General features: G+C 33.6%; 4 protein-coding genes across 8 annotated transcripts in view; 2 read left to right on the forward strand and 2 right to left on the reverse strand.

Moving 5' to 3' along the window:
• Nucleotides 1-5980, reverse strand: part of LOC132705228 (organic solute transporter subunit alpha) — a 29128-nt gene extending 23148 nt beyond the window's left edge. The window contains exon 1 of the mRNA XM_060675700.1: nucleotides 5877-5980. The gene's annotated coding sequence lies outside the window, so the exon portion shown is untranslated. The remainder of the gene's footprint in view (nucleotides 1-5876) is intronic.
• A 137-nt stretch (nucleotides 5981-6117) lies between these two features.
• Nucleotides 6118-12176, forward strand: LOC132704649 (TLR4 interactor with leucine rich repeats-like). Of its 2 annotated transcripts, none has more exons than XM_060674788.1 (4): nucleotides 6118-6292; nucleotides 6358-6460; nucleotides 7706-8364; nucleotides 8590-12176. In XM_060674788.1, the coding sequence occupies exon 4, from the start codon at nucleotides 9017-9019 to the stop codon at nucleotides 10106-10108; it is 1092 nt and encodes a 363-aa protein (XP_060530771.1). In that variant the 5' UTR covers nucleotides 6118-6292; nucleotides 6358-6460; nucleotides 7706-8364; nucleotides 8590-9016; the 3' UTR covers nucleotides 10109-12176. The 2 variants fall into 2 exon arrangements, with proteins under 2 accessions (XP_060530771.1, XP_060530772.1); XM_060674789.1 differs by having other exon boundaries at nucleotides 7706-8334.
• Nucleotides 12177-12331: 155 nt separating this feature from the next.
• Nucleotides 12332-17404, reverse strand: LOC132704648 (alpha-(1,6)-fucosyltransferase). 4 transcript variants are annotated; one of them, XM_060674784.1, is made up of 9 exons: nucleotides 17357-17404; nucleotides 17244-17308; nucleotides 16924-17188; nucleotides 16598-16876; nucleotides 16379-16544; nucleotides 16028-16314; nucleotides 14693-14830; nucleotides 14127-14632; nucleotides 12332-13987 (listed from the first exon to the last, which is right to left on the reverse strand). In XM_060674784.1, exons 3-9 carry the CDS (start codon nucleotides 17145-17147, stop codon nucleotides 13821-13823), a joined length of 1767 nt encoding a protein of 588 aa, XP_060530767.1. In that variant the 5' UTR covers nucleotides 17148-17188; nucleotides 17244-17308; nucleotides 17357-17404; the 3' UTR covers nucleotides 12332-13820. The 4 variants fall into 4 exon arrangements, with proteins under 4 accessions (XP_060530767.1, XP_060530770.1, XP_060530769.1 ...); XM_060674787.1 differs by having other exon boundaries at nucleotides 16924-17062; nucleotides 17244-17390; XM_060674786.1 differs by having other exon boundaries at nucleotides 16598-16867; nucleotides 17244-17390.
• Nucleotides 17405-17634: 230 nt separating this feature from the next.
• Nucleotides 17635-19806, forward strand: LOC132704305 (nuclear RNA export factor 1-like). Its single transcript, XM_060674204.1, has 9 exons — nucleotides 17635-17820; nucleotides 17875-18099; nucleotides 18151-18292; nucleotides 18341-18516; nucleotides 18571-18714; nucleotides 18775-18992; nucleotides 19062-19233; nucleotides 19292-19605; nucleotides 19666-19806. Exons 1-9 carry the CDS (start codon nucleotides 17686-17688, stop codon nucleotides 19769-19771), a joined length of 1632 nt encoding a protein of 543 aa, XP_060530187.1. The 5' UTR covers nucleotides 17635-17685; the 3' UTR covers nucleotides 19772-19806.
• Nucleotides 19807-19963: the final 157 nt, after the last annotated feature.

Consider the following 19963-nt stretch of genomic DNA (forward strand, 5'->3'; position numbering starts at 1 on the left):
TAATCCAGAGAAGAATCTTTAATATTTTTCGCAGACAGCGAAACTCCATTTGGAATCCAACCATCTTTAAAGCCAGTATGCAAAATAGTTATTCTTTTACCTCTTTCTGATGGCGCGTTTGTTTTACACTTATCAGTTGAGACAACCCAACCCTTTTCCGGGGTATCATAAGTGTCGAACCAGGTTTCATCCAAGTAAATAATTGGCCTTTGTTGTTCTCTGTAAATCCTAATTTTTTCTAGATATTCCAATCGCCATTACCAAATTCTAAAAGATTCCATTAAAACTTGCTTTTCGTCAATTTTTTTAAGTCTAAAACCCATGTGTTGAATAGACTTCCATGAAGAAGTTTTGCCACATTTATCACCTTTTTCATCTTTTTTAAGCCTCCTAATTCAGAGATATAATGCAGGCACGCTTTGTTCCTGGTAAATTTTACGCCGTATTATATCTTGATCACTTTCATCCACCTTCGAGAAAATGTCAGCATCGCTTCTTTTTTTCCTCGCTGAAATTCACAATTTTCCATACAGTTGATGTTGGAATTTTCGTCAATGTGGCCGTTTCTTCTAAAGATGCTTGTTTGCTGGCACCACGTTCAATAAGAGTCAAATAAACATTGTTTATAACTTCCTTAGTCTCAATAGAATAGATACAATAGAACATATTTTGCATAATTCGCACACGATTAAACACACGCTGTATTACACACGAAATAAAAATGATTACTAATAAACTTAAACTAAGTAGTATACCAAAGAATATTAAACACAGGTAGGTATAAAATTATTTTCAATTACGGACCACAATTTTACCTGAATTTAAATTCCGCAACTTTAATCTTGTTGCATTGTATGTTAATGACCACCCTTGGATAATCCCATTCAAAAGCAATTGGTCACTTTCTTATATCTATGAACAGACTTTACCAGTAGTTTTTAAATTGTTACAATTAGATTTCTGTTATCAAAGAAAGTGAGTGAATATGATGCATATAAATGAAACTCAGAAAATTGAAATTTTATTGTTTAGATAACTGAAGTAGAAGTTTGTAATTCGTTTAACGCAAAATATCCAGAAAGACCCATTCCGATATCCACAATAAGTGAAATTGAGAGAAAATGTATAGAAACAGAGGGCAAGTCACAGAAATAATTTTATTCGGTGTTAAAACTGCTCACCAATAACTTCTTGACAATATGCTAATCGATTTAAGAACCGTTTCAAACATTACTCAGGATATTTTAATTAATTAGTCGCATTTTGTATCTAATTTTAAATTGTGTTTTCTTCTTGTACACTTTTGATTTTACCCAGAGGAAAAATCCAGTAGAGTAATACCTCAATGCTGCACTGACCGAGAAATACCGTATTTAAATATTCGCGCACTCGTCGAGCAAAATGGGACGAAACACCATACATGTGAAACCAAATCTGTCTATCTGGCATAATAAAATTTTGATCTAACAACTAAGGTCCAATAATTTTGTCCCGTCCACCCATCCATCCATCGAAAATTATTGGTTCTCCAATACTTACAATTTTGTTTATTTAACATACCGTTTAAACAAAACGTTTCTTCATCGCTAAACAGTACACATTTCCATCGTAGTTTCACAAGACTGGAGTCTGCTGTCGGGATTATCTTCGCTCAGCTCCTGTACGGATGATACTTCTTTTAATACACGTCAAGCTTGGCTAACTAATCAAAAGATGCACGGGGACGATTATCCTCAACTTTTAATAAAATGTTTAATCTAGTGTTCTCATTAGTTTTTGGACGACCTGGCTGTAGACCATTTTTTGCATGCCCTATTCCTATGAATTTTCTCTCAATTTTATTCACTTGTAATGGGCTCTGTGAATATTTTGCGTTAATCAAATTACAAACTTTTTCTTGAGTTCCATATCCAATAATAATTAAAATTTCAATTCTCTGGGTTTCATTTTGATGCGCCATCCTAACTTTCTTTACTGACAGAAATGTAATTCTACTGGTTTACTTTTTACTGTTTTGCTCGTAGAAAGTAAGAGATATGTAGGTATAGGGTATGCTACATGAAATGGTGTTCCATTTAAAAAAAAGGAACTTGGTATCGACATTACTTTTTTACCCACCCTGTATATTTTCTGTTTAATAATCGCTCACCAGATTCCGAACGTTTTTCAGAGAATGTACCTCAACCAATGGAATAAGTTAAACGATAAATTCGAAAACATGACTTTTTTATTGTTTTGCAAAAATTAAAAACTCATATAGATTTTATCATCTTAAAAATTTTAATGCTCCTATTTAATAATAATGATTTTTAACGACAATTTTAGATAATCGTACTGACTAAATTGCGTTGTTTGTAGGTAGACCTTTGGTCCTTGCGCCAGGACTTGTATAGGATATGGCCTTGATAATAAAAGTGTCAAATTTGAAGAAGAGTTCGGATGCGGACTGGCAAGTTAATTTTCAAATTTTAAATTGGCGATCGGTGGTCCATGAAGATTGAGACTATAGACCATGCCGAGAAAAGGAATTCTACTAACATACTAATATACTTACCTGATATATTAGACTAGAACTAACCTAGAAAAGATACAGCCAGGTGCAATTCGATGCTCGAGCATTTGCTTACGGCCGTTGTCACACAGCTTAAAAATTGGGGATGCAACTCGCGCCAGTGGCGGGTGAAGGTGTTTTATTCATTTCTTGGTACTTATTTCTGTTTATTGCAAATATTCACAAATTTCATCCGAATATTTGTTTTTGGAATAATATGTGTAAGACGAGTTATGCAGCAATTTATTTTTAGCTGTTTTCAAGAGAATAATAATAATAGGGGACATTTGGCGTAATAATAAAAATATTCTGAACCGCAACTATAAATTGATCTCATAACAGGAATTTTTATTTAAACTTCAGTAGGGTATAGATATACTTTACTTATAAATAGTATCCGCCAAAAAGGTGAAAAAAAGCTATCACAAAATCTTACTTCTACAATTATCAATTTTATTCCAATTCCAATTTAAACTTTATAAGTAAACTTTAGTACATCGAAATCGAGTTCAGTTTAAATTTTTAATCCGATTCTGATGTTGACAAAGGTTGATCTGACCAATTTTCGTTTGACTTTTCTCTATAGGATTTAAGTCGGGATGACATGGCGGTAACCGAAAGACTTTGTGACCATTTTCCTCTAATAGGCTATCTGATTTGTAGAATGGCGGAAATTTATACTTGTTATCCTATATTATTTTGTAAAGTTGGGGTTCTGTTCGTATCTGGTCAAAAGGTAAATGTTTTTCATGTACCTAACCATTACATACTATCTGCTTTTAGATTTGCAGTAGTTATATTGCGTTGCGTAGTTATACTGACTTCTCTGGAAAATTTGGTAATACCTGGTAACTGATCTCCATCATAAAGTTCGTATGGTTAAGGATATACCCAGTTTTCTTGGACGCTATAAGTACACCACAAGAATTGGAATAAAAAATACGATGCAACATAAATAAACCTTTAGCGCAGCGAAACCCACAGTAAATAAACTTGCCCATTTCTTTATATTTTTCAAGCATTTTTCATTGATTTCTTACCAAATTTGCATTGTTAGTCTCGGTTTTTAAGTGTTTAATTTATTGTTCCTTTTTGTACCATTATGAAAAATCCAGATAAAATTTTCATTCGGGTACCTGAAGATAAAAAGCGACTAATAAAGTGGCTAAAAGCAAGCAGTGTAGGGGATTATTCTACGAAGAGTACAACCATTCACGTTTGTGAAGAACATTTCAATGTAAGTCTATATACCTAAATATAAATAATTAGGGTTAGGTAAACTTTGCCAGTAAAGCCTACAACACATCTTCTATTACATGCATACTTACCTAAATATAAAATATCTAGATACTAATTTTATTTAGATATAGGTAACTAATTATCTAGTAAAAGTATTAGTTAGGTAACCATTATTAATACTTAATAAATATTGATTATCTATGTTATTTTATTGTTTCAGATTGCGGAAGTTTAAACTAATGGGTGGTAAAAAAATAATGTTACCTTATGTAATTCCTCACATTTTTAATTACCATCCAGACAGAAAAAGAACATATTGTTGATAAAGCAGTAGCTTCCTGTTCTACTACAACATTATCAAACTAGTGCCAGTCCTCAAAGCGACCTAACCAATAAGGGACATGGACATGGTGATGCTACTTTGTCATAAACAAGTGTTTCGTTAAAAAACGATGTTTTCATACAAGCGCACAGGCTTGTAACGTTTAGAAGGAAAGCATGTAAATTAAATTTGAGAGTTAAGGTTAGCTTGTCTCTACTTAAATGGTATACCGAAGATATCACGAATAAACAAGAAACCAATCTTCTAAAAAATACGTACGACAGTGCCTTTAAATGTAAAAAGTAGTGAAAATCATTTCAATGAAAATGATGGTGACAGTCACTTTCTGTTAACACTTAGTGAAGCTCGTAGTAGTAGTCACAGTGAAGTGAGTGAATAATTTTCTGATGAAAAGAAAAATAGATTTAAAGATATATGTTTACTTTCTACACTAATGAAGTTGCAAAATAGGCCTGGTTATATCTGGGATTACCTGACGATGCTCGATTTGCTTGAAAAATACTATAAAATAGATTCAATGCATATAGTAAAAGCAAAACATTGTACATTGTACATTTGTTTGCTTATAAAACTTTGGGACAAGCGAGAGTAATGCTTCTAAAATATTTGCATAAAATAATAATAAAATAACACTAATATTTTAATAATTAATGTTGATAAAACTGGTAACGTGAAGTTAAATTAAATTTAACCACAAAGTTAAAAGTTGGTCATTAGTCATTAAGAAGTTCGTTAAATCTTAAATTAAATTTTTGAATAAACGCCACCGTCAAATTTCAATTATCGAACTTTTAAAATTAAATTAAATGTTAAATTAAATCTCTGCACCTATAAACTCACCTTAAGAATGGCGGTACATATTAATAATTATACTTATCGTTTTCATCAGGCCCAAGCCAGTAGTGGGACCCTTATTTCGATATCGATTATCGCTATTCTAATATTTTACTTTTATAAATAAATAACTTAGTTTTACCTTTCTATTTGTTCGGACTCTAAATAAATTCTACAACACTTACTTCCTATCTTTTACACTACGAACTTTAGCTTCGGAAAAATCCTTCGATTTTTTAATGTATGGTGCAGTGATAAATATATCAACTTTAGGTAAATTGTCTGATTGTCCTTTTATAAAATCCGCATCAATCATTTGCAGCCTTTCATAGAACCACCAAACACCAAATCGAGCAAATTTAAACAAAATTTTCTCCTAACATAAAACTAAATACTACATTCGTTTATGAGCATTAACTGAACTTACGGTTTTAATTGTTTTTAAACGATTTTTTTTTGAGCAAGTTCCCTATATTACTGGAAATAGATTGTACGACGCCTCTGGCTTGGCTTCACTTTTCCTAGGTTCGTCTACTTCTATCCCTCATTATTCCTTTAATGACGGAGATAACCACGAAGTTTTTGAAGACTGCTTTGCATAGTTTTGGTTAGTTTGATAAAATATCTTCCAAGTGATTAAGTAGTCATGGTCAACTAATAAAATGTTAAATTTGCTACATTTAGAATATTTACCCATACCAAACAAAGGTTTATTGCTGTTAAACAACAATGTGTGTTTACAAATAAGGAAAAAAATGTTTGTTACTCATATTGCGCATTATTTACTCATTTCCCAAAATGGAAAATTAAAAACGCAGTTTTTTACTAAGTAGTTGTTTAGTTTAGTATTTTAAAAACAATTTTGTCCTCTTTACTCCAAATTTATAATTTGAACCAAATCCTACTTACATGACGCTATATGAATAACTGTTTTTACAAATTGCGGCAATTTCGTTATATGTTGTATTAATCACTTTAAATCACTACCGGGTATCCATTACTCCGTGATTGGATGTATAAAACACCTGACAAATCGACGTAATTGAACGCGACGGCGCCTTTGCAACGGATTATCATATTTTTGCGAATATAATCGTATTATCGTATTTATTTTATCTAAAGCTTTGCTTTACTTCAATTTTAAAGATAGGGAGGCAAGCCTTCGTCAAAGGCGACCAATTTTAGAGTGTAATTTGAACTCCGTAATAAAAGACTACTTGGGAAAACCTGTTCGTTGTAATAGTAATACACTAGTAATAAGTAAGCTGTTACCTTTGTATACAGTGCGTCCGAAATGATGCATATTGGTGAAAATTTCCAAACCGGTAAGTTGCGGATTAGTGAAAAAATGCCGAGAAATTCGGAAAATAGTTAAAGCAATTTTTTTTAGGGATTGACTTGTATGGTCAGTTCATAGATATAAGAAAGTGACTAACTGATACGAGTTAAGAAAAGACGCGGGCAAGCTGTAAGAATGAAATATGGCCGAGCAGGTCAGTACTTTGCTTAGAATTTAATTATTTGGGTTTTGTTTCACAGTGGTAAGGTGGAAGCCTTAAAACTGTATGCCCTAGATTTATTGCAGAGTTATCACAGACGTATTCCTTTTGTAGGTTCAAGCTTTGTAGAACCTCAATTAATTGCTTTTTGGTATAATCTTCGTGAAAATAAATGTTGTTATTATACATGTAGTTTTGGATTATTGCTTTTGTGTCATATAAGGAAGGGGTTTTAGTCAACTGTCTACTGTGATAACTTGCATTGTCCATTACAATTACGATATTAGGAGGAATGTTTGAAACCAGTTTGTTTTTAAACCAACTTTCAAATAAATCAGCGGTGGTGTCTTCATGGTAATCCAGAGAAGAATGTTTAATCTTTTTCGCAGACAGAGAAAGTCCATTTGGAATCCAACCATCTTTAGAGCCAGCATGCAAAATAGTTATTCTTTTACCTCTTTTTGATGGCGCGTTTGTTTTACCCTTATCAGTTGAGTCAACCCAACACTTTTCCGGAGTATCATAAGTGTCGAACCAGGTTTCATCCAAGTAAATAATTGGCCTTTGTTGTTCTCTGGAAATCCTAATTTTTTCTAGATATTCCAGTCGCCATTTCCGAATTCTAAAAGATTCCATTAAAACTTGTCTTTTGTCAATTTTTTAAAATCGAAAACACTTCCATAAGGTAGTTCTGCCACATTTGACAACGGTTTCATCTTTTCAAATTTCACATTGACATTGACACATTGTCAGCTATATCGAGAACGCAAAGAATATAAAAATAGATTTGAAATCCAGAGAAAAATAGAACGATTTTTCACACTTTGCAGCTTTTCCACAAAACAAAACAGGGCGTCCTTTTCCTGAAATATAATTGACTTGCACTTAAAAGTATGAAGTTAATGTCTGCGACTTTCTTCTCTTCAGTTTTTTCGCAATTTACTCTAATGGAATCTATCTATAGCAAGCAAGAGTACTAAATGTAAATTTGCATTGATAGAGGTCTTTAAACAGCAATAAATGGGAGTTTTTAGGGTCGTACTAATTTGCACACAATAGAACAATTTGACAGGTGCTTTACTAGAAGTTTATTAGAATAATAATTGAACATGATTATAACTAAGATCAAGTAAAAAAAACTTATATAGAAGTAAGATTAATATAAAAATACCTAAATTATAATAAATATTATTATTTAAAAGAATCTACCATTTACAATACAACTTAATTTGTTCCTAGTTGTCAGATGAACCAAAATCGTTGGATTCCAGAGAAATAATAAGGACCACCCATGGGTGGAATGAAATCGAACAAAAAAAAAGTGACAGTGGATAAGCCTAATATCATAAACAGGACTCTTGAAATAATAATAACAACGTGGGTAAATGGTGGAAGAATAACCAAGACCAAAAGTGCGATTCTGAGACTTAGCAAAAAATGGAAAAACTCATATATAACCAAAAATACTAAAATTAATCTGGTCTTTCCAATCTTCTCATGCCGCTCAGAATCGTGGACGGTTAGTGCCAAAGAACGCAAATATAATGACATCATTGTAACGTGGTACTACTGGAGATTGCTTAGAATTCCCTGGACCGCGACGAGAACTAATCAGTAACCAGTAACCACCAGTGTTGCAATCTTTTGGACACGTAGCTAGAAGACGAGATGACAGTATAGAAAGGCTTATAGTGATGATGAAGTAGAGATAGAGAGTATGAGATAGTCTGACAAAATCAAACAAGTCACAATCCCTTCACATATCGTTTCACCAGGCGGAGAAATGTGGAAGGAGACACTATAAAGGTTGAATAAAGGCATTCCAAAAAGGTGACGACCCTCATGACTGAGGAACTGAGCAGAGAGAGGTAGATAGGTATTTCTTTTTATAAATATAAGTAAGTATGATTCTTCTGATCTGATAACTCTTTTTTTAAAGTTTATTCTCTTCTTGTACTTCTTTTTGGTGATCTGATGCGGCCATGTTTATACCTTCGTACATAAGTTGGTACATTGTTGACTGTAAACTCCAATTATATTCAACATATATTTAATATTGACAACTTTGAATATTGAGTTTTGGTGGCGAAGAGCATTGAGAGTAATAATTTTCTCATTTTTAGAAAGCGCAATTTTACTAATAATCGAAATTCAGAAAGGCTAGCCATTTTCAAGAACAATCTTCAATGAAGGTTAACTACATGTAGAGCATAGCATTTTCGACTTGATATATGAACTGCAAGAATCGCTCGCTCGCAACTCCACACAAAAATATAGCAAGATAAGAGAGGGCTCAAGTTGCCAATAAACAAATCCGAAAGGTAAACACTATTGATAAAATATTTTATTTGATAAGATTAACCGGAGTATCTGATTACCACGAGTCTGTGCGAGCCCAAATAATAAGGTAAGGCGCGATATCGTTTTCTTATCGACTGCCAAGGATCATTTGAACGAGTAAACGGTTTAAAAGACTCCTGTTAAATATTTAGTCAATATTTGCGCAATCGGGAGACAGACCGTTAGTCTGTCGTTCGACTCTGGTTCGCGATGAGGTTATTCTTGGTGATGGTGTGGATCTCCGCGACGCACGCTTCATGTCCGACGTCCTGTAATTGCACGGACACGTCCCTACTGTGCATCGACAAACGGCTTGATTTCGTTCCGGATTTAAATCAATTGGACTGGAGTCCTTTGATCGTCGACCTTTCGGGAAACAACCTGGCCTACATCGACGCCGACCACTTCAGTTTCGACAAGAACGCCGACGTGAAAGAAATCTACCTAAACAATTCCGAGATCGTTGGCATCGAAAGCTACGCGTTCACAGAATTAGAAAGCCTGCAAGAGTTATACTTAGGCCAGAACCTGCTCAACGACGTGAGTGAGTTTATAATAGAGCCGCTGGAAAGCATGGTACTGCTCGACCTGTCTGGAAATTACTTTAGCGGCGACATGCCGAAGATCCGATCGAAAAGCTTGGAGGTTCTGGCTGTGGCAAACGCGAAGATCGTCAACGTTCCCGACGACTCTCTGACCCACCTACCGAACTTGAAGCTCCTTTTGCTCCAACAGAACAATCTGAAGAGTATCACGTTCGACGCATTCAAGACGTTCGAGCCCAACTCGTTTTTCATGAAGCTGTCGTATAATTCGTGGGAGTGCAGCTGTGAGAATTGGCGCGCGTTCAAGCTGCTGGCCAGCAAGAATTTCGTCGACGTGTCGGAACCGTATCAGTGCTCGAACGGAGGAGTTTTCGACGATATATTCGGGAATGATATCCCCGACAAGTGCAGGGACAACGTGGTGGACAGAGACCTCAGTAACTATAAAGAAATCAGAGCCATGGTGGACGAGGATCGGAAAGCGTTGACAAAAATACGTGCCCAAGAAGACACGGTATACGAAGATCAATATTTAGATGATATGTCTTCTGAAGAATCCTCTAAAAACTGTTCTGATAGTTTCTTAATACACTTCCGACCACAAGACGACTACTTTGTGGTGCTGCTGGGGGCGGTGCTGACCAGTTTTTTCCTAGGTTTGGTGGCGGGCTTGTTGTTTTGCAAGGTTTTAATCGCATTTAGGTATCGTAAGCTGGAGCAAGTGTCGGACAGTCGGGCAAAATTGATCTCGCCTTAGCTAGCAGACAAAGCCAGTACATAGTTTTTGATAAATATAAGAGTTAAAATTTTTCTAGGTGCTCAATTTAATACTTTTTCCTGTAAATAGCTAATAAACACACAAGCTTTGGTGCTAATTGACATTAAGTATTTCAAATCAGCGTAAGAATTTCGTATTGTGTGTGAGTATGTAGCGGGTGATCATTTACAAATTTTGTATTTAACGTTTAGGAAAAAACGTCCAATACCAAAATTGTTCAAAAATAGGAAGCTATTTGCAAGATATATTTTTATATATACAGGGTGTTGTAGAAATCACGCACAGATAAAAGTTATTTTTTAATGAACATAAACGCAACGTTCAAAAATAAAATAATAACATTCAAGAATTTATAATTGATATCTTAGGTGGCTGGGAAGTAGGTCATCATCAAAAAACAAAACTATGTGTAATTAACCCCCATACGTTTTTTTTTACCAAAAAACTTTCAACGAATCTATGAAAAATTTCAACAGCATAGAACCTAGCCAGAAAGAAAAGAACATTTCGTATAATATTATATCCTAATACCTATATAATATACCTCAATTCAACATGAAAAAATAATCTAGAACTTATATTATACCAATCTAAATTATTACAAATGGAAAATTGTTCAACTGGTCCCTAATTTTTTTCAATATATCTGATGTATGTTCTCTAATCTTTCTAAAGCGACGGTGATAGATTGAGAATATTCTTCGTTTAGAATTTGAACTTCTGTTCTAATCAGGTTTTTTAAGATGCGCTCTGTTTTCGATGGTATTTGCCTTTACACCATCCCATACCCATAAAATTGCATCCATTTGGCCATTTCATTGTTCCATCTTTTACAATCCATTCATTAAACCTTTGATTTAAATAGTCTTTAACAAATACTACACAATAAGTGGGAGCGCCGTCTTCTTGAAAGACATGGTTCGTTAGATGTTCCAATAGGAGCTCATCCATATGGTTCTGGTTTAAAGTAACGTCGATGAAATCAGTCCTCATTTCTTTGTTTCTTCTATTATCCTGTTTAAAAGAGCACACTACACACTGACAGTTTGGCATTCGAGGATTTATTGTAACCCACTGTCTCCTGTTTTTTGATTTATAATACCACTGGTTAAAACATTTTTGAAATAAGCATCATTTCATGGCAAAACTCAACCCTTTCTTTCGATGCCTGGTCGTTAATTTTGTGGTAGGCCTAAGGTTTTCTTTATCTTGAACGAATATGTTTTGCTAAATCTGTAACTGGTAACTGTCACTGTCAGTTATAAACTTTTGTTTTTTGGTTCTAGAATATTATTTTATTTTTGAATGTTGCTTTCATATTCAAAGCGCATATACCTCAAAAACTATTGAATTTGGGTATAGTACATGTTATACAAGAAATGTGTAGAATTTTTAGCGGATTTTATTTAGCGTATTAATATACAGGGTGTGCCATTAAAAAATATATAACTTTTATCTGTGGGTGATTTTTGCAACACCCCATATATTTAAAAAAATTACTTGCATATAGTTTCAGTTAGTTTTGAACAACTTTTGTATTTGACGTTTTTTTCACAAACGTTAAATAATAATAATATGTTTATTTTTGCACTTTACATTTATCTATTACCAGTAAACCAAAAGCACAGCGCAAAAAAAGGTACTGGGAAACAATTTTAAAAAAGGTCAAAGCCCAGTCCCTAATTTCATAGCTACTTATATCTTAACATATTATGATACATACTGAATATATCAATTCATTAACATGAATACATAAAAATTATCTTTGACTAATAGAGTGATCATAAATTAGTTTCTTTATGTTATTGTTAAAAGTTAAAGTGGGTTAGATCACATATGAATGTAAGAGTGCACGAAAACATTTAAAGCAGGTATGGCACGCATAGAATCGAAATGCCACACAAGATTTAAATAAATGAAATGAACAATATTCATTCTCATTTGCTTCCCGCAAAGCTATGGTCGCTATGTATATTTTAACTATCTGTTTGCAGCCGTACGGTTAACACAGCTACAAAAGTTACGTGTATAATATTATATATTTTTATTGTGATAATTCGCCGTTTTCACAATTTAAATATTACTTTGCCGCCTCACTTTTTTGGCGGTAAAATATATTTCACAAATTGGAGGGGAGGGATAAAAGCGGTTCCCATTCAATTAATTTATTATTCCACACGCAAGCTAAGTAAAATAAAACACTTCGGTATAAATGATTTATTTACTTCCAAAGAAATTATCACCTTGTATATTATGTTAATCCTACCCTTCGTGAACACAGCGTAGAAAAATGCAGAATTGCAGAAGATTAAGAGATATCGTACGAAAATCACTTAGAAAAAATGTGAAAGTAGCCAAAAATTACCTCTGAGTCTCAATTCATTTTACGAAACCTTACATTTGTTTGTTTCGTTAAAAATCTTTCTTTTTTGGTATATGGCGTTTCTTCGAACTAATCCGAAGACAAAATAACAGACTACCTAATAACGCCCGGTATGGATCTATAGGTCATACAGTTTGATATTCAAGTTGATTGATTCAACTTAAAACACCTTTAAAATTTGAATATATATATAATATTGAGTGTATTCTTCTAATGGTTTGAGGTTTTTCTTCGAAAGCTTTCCACACATGTCCGCATTAGAAAAGGCCATTTTAATTAATAAAGCAGAAAATAGTTTGTGGCTTACTTTTCATTTATGGTACCGACAAATAAGTTTAAACCCTTGGCCACTTGCAATTCCCGAAAACAATACAGCAACCTATTTTCAATTATGACAGAGCTTATTGACTAGCTCATTCAGAAATTAAAATTCTCAACTTTTTTAACATAATTAACTCTCTTATTATAAATAATATAGTATAATAATATATATACTCGGTTGTTTTAAAATCGTGATTGCTACTATGAATACATATGTTATCGCCTTCGTAAAACAATGTAGGTCTAAAACTTTCCCTAAAAAATAGAAACCATTTGAGTTTTATAGCGTTTTATTTCTTTTACGCCCTCTAGAAAGTAGGTAAATACTTGAATAAATAAAATAATAATAAAATAAAAACAAGGTTTGATTGGATCCATCTTTGGATGTTGATTACTTCGTAAATAACAAAATATTGCGAACTACTGGTTTCCGTAAATATTGAAAGAGATCAAAAAAGATTCTTGTTTGAAGATATATTCATAAAATAAATAAAAGGGTGTGCACCTAAATTAGAATACTAACACTACTTCGATCCAATTAATAACAATTGCAACTGAATCTTTATCACATTTTAAAATATTGCGAATGACATTAAAAAGAAGAGTAAAAAATAATTTTTTTATTGTCAGGGGATGCCACTACACAAAGAAAAAAAATGTACCTTTAAATTAGAATGGAATAAAAATATATAACATATGTATTATACTTCACCATTCCTTAATTTACTTTATCGCAAATGTAAAATTTAGGTCAAAAAGATATCACTCTTAGTGTTGTTTTGTAAGTGAAGCTTTACAATAAGTTAAGGAATGTCGAAATCAAATTACACCAAATTATTTGCCCTTTTTACATTTACTGAGCTACATGCATTTTAAACTTATCCCACTTCTGAAGGATAAAAACACCATTAACATATAGCAAGTAGTCTAATAAACAACAAATTATGTTGATTGGCATCTGGAACCTGTTTTCATCGACTAGAACCATCATTTTTGATCGATATTTTTATGACTTTGACTGACGAATTCCGAATACGTCGGAAATTTTGCAGTCTCAATTTTATCTTTTGTTTTGAAACTGGGATACAAACCGATCTGGTTTGTTCGAAGATTCCTTCCTTTGCTGTAACCGTTCCAATGGTTTCCTGCTACACCTGTGCAGTAACCAAGCACATAGTTGGTATAAAAGAACTTTACTTTAATTGTAAAATAAATCCATGTGATTAGTAGTCAGTTAAACTTAACTTAGTTCATTTTAACAATAATAATTAACAATGATCTAATAAGACTTACCTATGATATCACCTTTATTGACGATCATTTCTCCATGCTTTTGAGGTTCATGAGATAGAACAGCTACAACATTATGAGGATTCTGACCTCCATAGTAATAAATGTCATCTAAAGACCTAAACCTTCCAGAAGCATCAGGATGATAGGTTTGCATAATTTCATATGCAACACGGCACACCTGTGATGAGAATGTACACACCAGATAATCAGTCATCGACAGCATATGAATGTCTAGTATTATGCCAGACAGTGACACATCTGAGTATCTGGACGATATAGAGGCAGTCTTAGATATTTGTGGATCTCCTATAATATCATAATGTGGATATTTGAGTCTAGCTTCGTTAAGCACTTTGGGATCATCAGAGGCTAAATAAACACGCCTCTTATCAATTGGTTGTTGTATTTGTAACTGATTAAAATACTCGTCAACTTCGACCATGTACTCCTCCAATTTGTGGAAGGCTGCTTCGGTGCCGACCTTATCGGTGCGTCGAATGTGGACGCTACAAGTAAAAAAAATGTTTCCTTTTGCAGGGGTTGGTTTTTTTTTTTTTTTCATTTACCCAACAATGGGCTTTTGGAATCCCATTTTTGTCATTGTTTCCTCAATCATGGCGGCGGTTTTTTGTTGAGGTCTCAATAGGTATTTCAGTATCTGTCCTATCCACCACACTATTGGATCACCATGTAATCTGATCAGTCTGTGAAGTGTTTAGAGAATTTGACTTATTTAAATTATTTTTATAGATTTACATTTTATCGTTCCTATACCGTTGGTAGGTATGATTTAAAAAAGACCATTTCTTTTAATGACTCGACAAAATACCGTTAAGCTTTAAGGAAATACGGTTTAATTTTCGCTAGCTACACTATTGATGCCATCTACGTTATAATTGTTGAATTATCATCGGGTAAATGTTACACAGGCAAGCATGTGAAGAGGTAAGTATTCCAATATGCAACTGGGTTTAGTCTTCAAAAACTATGATCACCCAACAAACCCAGCAAGATTTGAAGGAATATAACCTAATTTTCCCGAGCTATACTTTTTGCGGCATCTATGTACCAGAATAAATGAATTATAATCAGGAAAACGTGTAACACGCAGGAATGCGAGGAGGTAATGAATCTACTATGGTCAATCATCTCCGCCGTATTTAAAAACTGCGAGGAACCGACAAACTACAGTTAAGATTTGAAAAACAGTTTAAATTTCCTGGCCTATACTTTTAACGCCATCTACATTATAATGGATGAATTATTATCATGCAAATGTCAAACACATAGGAATGTGAATAGGAAATCATTCCAGCAATCCACAGTACAAAAGGTAGATCAAAGAGTATAAGATAGAGGGGAAGATTGCCTATACTGTTACAAATGCTACCTATTATTTGTCTCCAAGTACTAAAGTTCTGTAATGGCAGTTTAAAGTAATGCGTCACACTGAAAATACTACAGTAGCTTGTAACGAATAACAGCACTATATTTATATTTTATTAAAAAAATTAAAACTTTTTTCAAACTTTAAATTGAACGTCCCGCGCGTTTTCCGTTTTCATGACTGGATACAATCACTAGAGGCGTTGAAACTTGTGTACGCGTTTTAACATTACCACTAATGGGAGCCTTCCCCTCTCTCTTATACTCTTTAGGGTAGACTACCCAAATCTATCAGCTGAAAAATTAAACTAGGTCAAAAAGTAATAAAACCAATTTTTTTCAACAGATTATTTGTCACTGTGTTTTTTAGTTAATAAATGATGGAACCTATGAATTACTTTTTTCATACTTTCCCCTCAAAAGAGTTAGTGGCACAAGAATTTTATACCAGAATTTTTCTAGGCAATAACTGCCATGCCAATAATAATGGTTTTTTCCAACAAACCAACACTAACCTCGGCGCCAGATCCTCCGGTATTGCCAGGGGCAAGAATGGGGGCCTAGGAGACAAACTGTCAATTATTGGAAGATTCAGAACCTGAGTCTCCAGGTTTCCTGGCCAGTTTGATATGCTTTCTCCATCAGGAGTAGTACATGTCTCGCTGAGTGGCTTGAAGATATCTTCCCAGCCTGTTCTATGGTACCTCCACCCCTTTGATTTCAGTACCATCGTTCTCTTAGTGCCATAAGCTACCATAAAACAATATACAGCATGGTGAAGTTGACATCCGTAACCACAACCCTAAAATTTTTTCAATTTTTAATAGTCATTAAACTGACTGCAAATTTTTTGTTACCCAGTTTACCTTATTTAAACTACAAACTAATTTTCTAGCAATTGAGCAATCTTTTGGGTTTTGCAAATTCTTAAATCTAGTCTGGACAAGATTGCTTAAATTGTGAAACTCTTGTTCTCTCCACTCCTTGTAACCATCCACTTCTGCAATCTCCTCAATATCATGAAGCAATGACCTTTAACCACTGACTGTTTTAATAGATCAACAATAGAATGATTGCACTAGTACCTTTTATGTTCGATGCCCAACTTCAACACTTGATTTACCAGATCAACAACATCTGGGGCAATATCACTTGCTTTTTTTTGAATCTCCACAAAGTTTGAATGAAGATAATTCCAAAACTCTTTAGAATTGGTATAAATTCTTCTTCGTAGGAGCTCATAATTGGTATTTGGCTCACTTTTTTGACTGATGTACCCTAAATCTTGCTTTCTGTACTGATCCGCCTTCGTTAACCTCTTCTGAAAGTTTTCAATGGCCTCCTTCTGATCATCACTTAAATTGCTAAATTTCAATCATAAATAATGTTGGTGTAAGTTTCTCACACTTACTTTATTCTAATATCCCTAAAGAGGTCTTGCAGTTCTTCATTTTGTTTACGCAGTACTTCCAAGTCTAACAGGGCTCTGGATAACCTTTGTGCTGTTCTGACTTCATAATTGGTGACATTGGTATTTAACATAGGAAAAGCTGTTAACACCAAAATTAATAACCATATAGCTAAGAAAGCGATGAGCATTCTATGCCAACCTACTGCGGCAATTTGCCTTAACATTTTTCTCTACAAATTCTAATAAAACTAGTGCCAGATTGTCCCTTCAAAAGAAAAACTATTACCCCCATTGGGTTCACCCATTATTGTATTTTTTACCTTATCTTCCCAGATACGCTAGGGCTGATAATAGCACGGCATTGGCAATAATTTAAGCCTCATTGCTGCAAATTAGTGGTGAATAACAAAGTGAGTATATTATCTTATTATACCGTTCTGCTTCATGGCAAAATGAATAGGTACTTCTTCTAGTATCCCATTGCAAAATATTGATGGGCATATGCGAGCAGTGAAATTGGACCCACAATTTTAAGAAGAGATAACTTTTCCATTTTTTTGTCAACTGTGTGATCCTCGACGGAAGTCGGCAATGGGCGAATGGTCCTGGTAATCATGCCCAACAGTTTTTTGTGAAACGCATCGTTGAATTGAATTGAATTGTCAACTGTGTGGGTTTCTGTAATATTTTGTTTATTGACTTTTATGAAACTAACCTTAAATATTACTGGCAGTTTGTTTTTGTTTTAGTACATTATTTGTAATGTCTGCTGTAAATATTCTAACATTGTCACCCAAACCGGGTTCAGTTCTAGTCAACAATGTAACCCTGGCTGCCGGAATTACACTCAAAAATCGACAACTTTTACGCAATGTGAGGTACTGGCATAAGTTTACTGTAAGTCTTTGCTGCTGCTTAACTAACATTGGCTACTATATAGTGCGGTTTTAGGTGAGTAATACAGATGGATTAAGTAGAAATGAAATTCTAAAAGCAATACTGGATCACGTCCATCCCTTAGATTTAATTCCAGTATTTTTTGTTAAAGAAAATACTAGTTCAAATTCATATTTTTTGGCCCGAAATTGTGAGGCCGCTATTGATAAACTATGCAATGATAATTTAATAGTGGATCATCCCTGGAATAAAAATAGTGCCAACAAGAAACACACACCTGTAAGTTGTTAATTGACGTAGAATACGTTTTTTTAAATAGCTTCCTAATAGTTTAAGCTGAGTATTTTGTTAAACTTCTCTACTACTAACGAAATTAAAATTGATGTACAAAAAAACGTTATGATGGTGCTATCAAAACGCTATGATAATTCAACAAAAACATTGGACTGTGAAAAATTTTATGATGATCCAGGTAAATAAATAACTGTATTATTTAGTTTTACTGTTAATTTTTTTTTAGATTTAAATGAATTTTGCCCATTGTCACAGCCAAAAATTATGTACTTTGTTTTACATTTGGCAAAAACTTTGAATCCAGAAGAGATCATTTTAGCTGATAATGGTATAAAAGTTTTAAATCCACTAGAAGTATTGGTAACTGCAAAGGTTCATTCTTTAGATTTGAGTAATAATTTGGTAATTTCTTAAAGAATTGAAATATAAAATCAGTCCTGTTCTATTTCCTTATAGATTTCTTCTGTAAGTGAGCTTGGCTATATAAGAAATTTTCACTTAAACAATTTAAATTTGAGTGGTAATCCATTTTGTCTGGAATTTGATGAGCAACAGTATATTTCGACCATCCGGATATACTCTCCAAATTTGGAAGTGCTTGTAAGTATAACATACTGTAAACATGTTATTTATAATTGAAAATTTTCCATTGGCCTTTAGGATGGATTACTACTAAGTTATGGCAAATTACCACTTCTTAGACGAAACTTCATATGCGATGATTCTGGTATAGACCTGGCAAATCAATTTGTGGAGTACTATTTCACAGTTTATGATTCTAGAAGTAAATTGGGTCTTGAAAACATTTACGACAAGAACGCAATGTTTTCACTAACCAGCACCTACCATCCTAACCAATTATCATCAAAAACAGCCCAGTAAGTGATCTGTAAATGGAGCCTTTAAACTTTTAAGATTACTCTTTGCATTGAACTTTGTATTTTTAGGTTGAAAACATACAACGTATTTTCGAGAAACTTAATGAAGTGTGCGGATTTGTCAAGGACCAGTCAGTTTTTGTACATGAGCAGGGAAAAAATTGTTGACTTTTTTATAAAAAGCCTTCCACACACTGAACATGACCCTTACACATTTAGTGTGGACTTGATGATAAAAAGTGTGAGCATAATGCTATATAATGTTACACATTAGGTCAGTCATAACCCCGACATTTTAGTATAATCTAGCAATAATTGTGGTTTCGGGTGTATTCCATGAGTTACCGACCTATCCAGATGATCGATTCTTAGGTTTTACTAGACAATTTGTTCTTGCGTTAACCCCTGAAGGAGGTTGCTCCATAATTAACGAGCAGATGCACATTCACAATGCATTTTCAAACCAAGTGAATGTCTCGCTTCAACACTTTAAGGAGTCATTGGTACCCTTAAACAAAGACGTCATACCCAGAGCTCGAAACAAAAAAGATTTTAGGGATTGTATCGTTACTTTGATGGCACTTACGAACCTCAAGAAAGATTGGGCATTAAAGTATGTATAATGCTTAACACTGATGCTGCTTTCTTTACTATTTTGAAATTGAAATTGTAGGTGTTTAGAAGAAGGTAAGTTTGAATTGAAAAAATCATTGGAATTGTTTGTACAGTTGTATAAAGCAGATAAAATTCCTATAGACGCTTTTGAAGAGAAAAACTAATAGTAAGATGGGATAGTTTAAAAATCATTATTTTTATTGTACAGAATTTTGCAACTGTAACTTGATGTGGTTGTAAAGAAAATTTCCATTACCATTGTGCTATAATATTCTTATGACAATTTCAAATATAATTTTTATATGAAAATATTCCCAAAATTGTTAAAAAAAAAGATTCATACTCATACTCTTAAT

Source organism: Cylas formicarius, unplaced genomic scaffold (genome assembly GCF_029955315.1).
Source record: "Cylas formicarius isolate icCylForm1 unplaced genomic scaffold, icCylForm1.1 PGA_scaffold_7__23_contigs__length_41026272, whole genome shotgun sequence".
NCBI lineage: Eukaryota > Metazoa > Arthropoda > Insecta > Coleoptera > Brentidae > Cylas > Cylas formicarius.

Bases quoted from the DNA above. Each gene is read 5' to 3' on its own strand.
- LOC132704648 (XM_060674784.1), bottom strand. From the start codon at position 17,147: ATGTTAAGGCAAATTGCCGCAGTAGGTTGGCATAGAATGCTCATCGCT. The intron at 16,545-16,597 runs GTACTAGTGCAA...CAGTGGTTAAAG, and splicing joins TTGGGCATCGAACATAAAAG to GTCATTGCTTCATGATATTG. The intron at 14,831-16,027 runs GTTAGTGTTGGT...AACACTTCACAG, and splicing joins CCGGAGGATCTGGCGCCGAG to ACTGATCAGATTACATGGTG.
- LOC132704305 (XM_060674204.1), top strand. From the start codon at position 17,686: ATGTCTGCTGTAAATATTCTAACATTGTCACCCAAACCGGGTTCAGTT. The intron at 18,993-19,061 runs GTAAGTGATCTG...TTGTATTTTTAG, and splicing joins TTATCATCAAAAACAGCCCA to GTTGAAAACATACAACGTAT. The intron at 19,606-19,665 runs GTATGTATAATG...TTGAAATTGTAG, and splicing joins AAGAAAGATTGGGCATTAAA to GTGTTTAGAAGAAGGTAAGT.
- LOC132704649 (XM_060674788.1), top strand. From the start codon at position 9,017: ATGAGGTTATTCTTGGTGATGGTGTGGATCTCCGCGACGCACGCTTCA.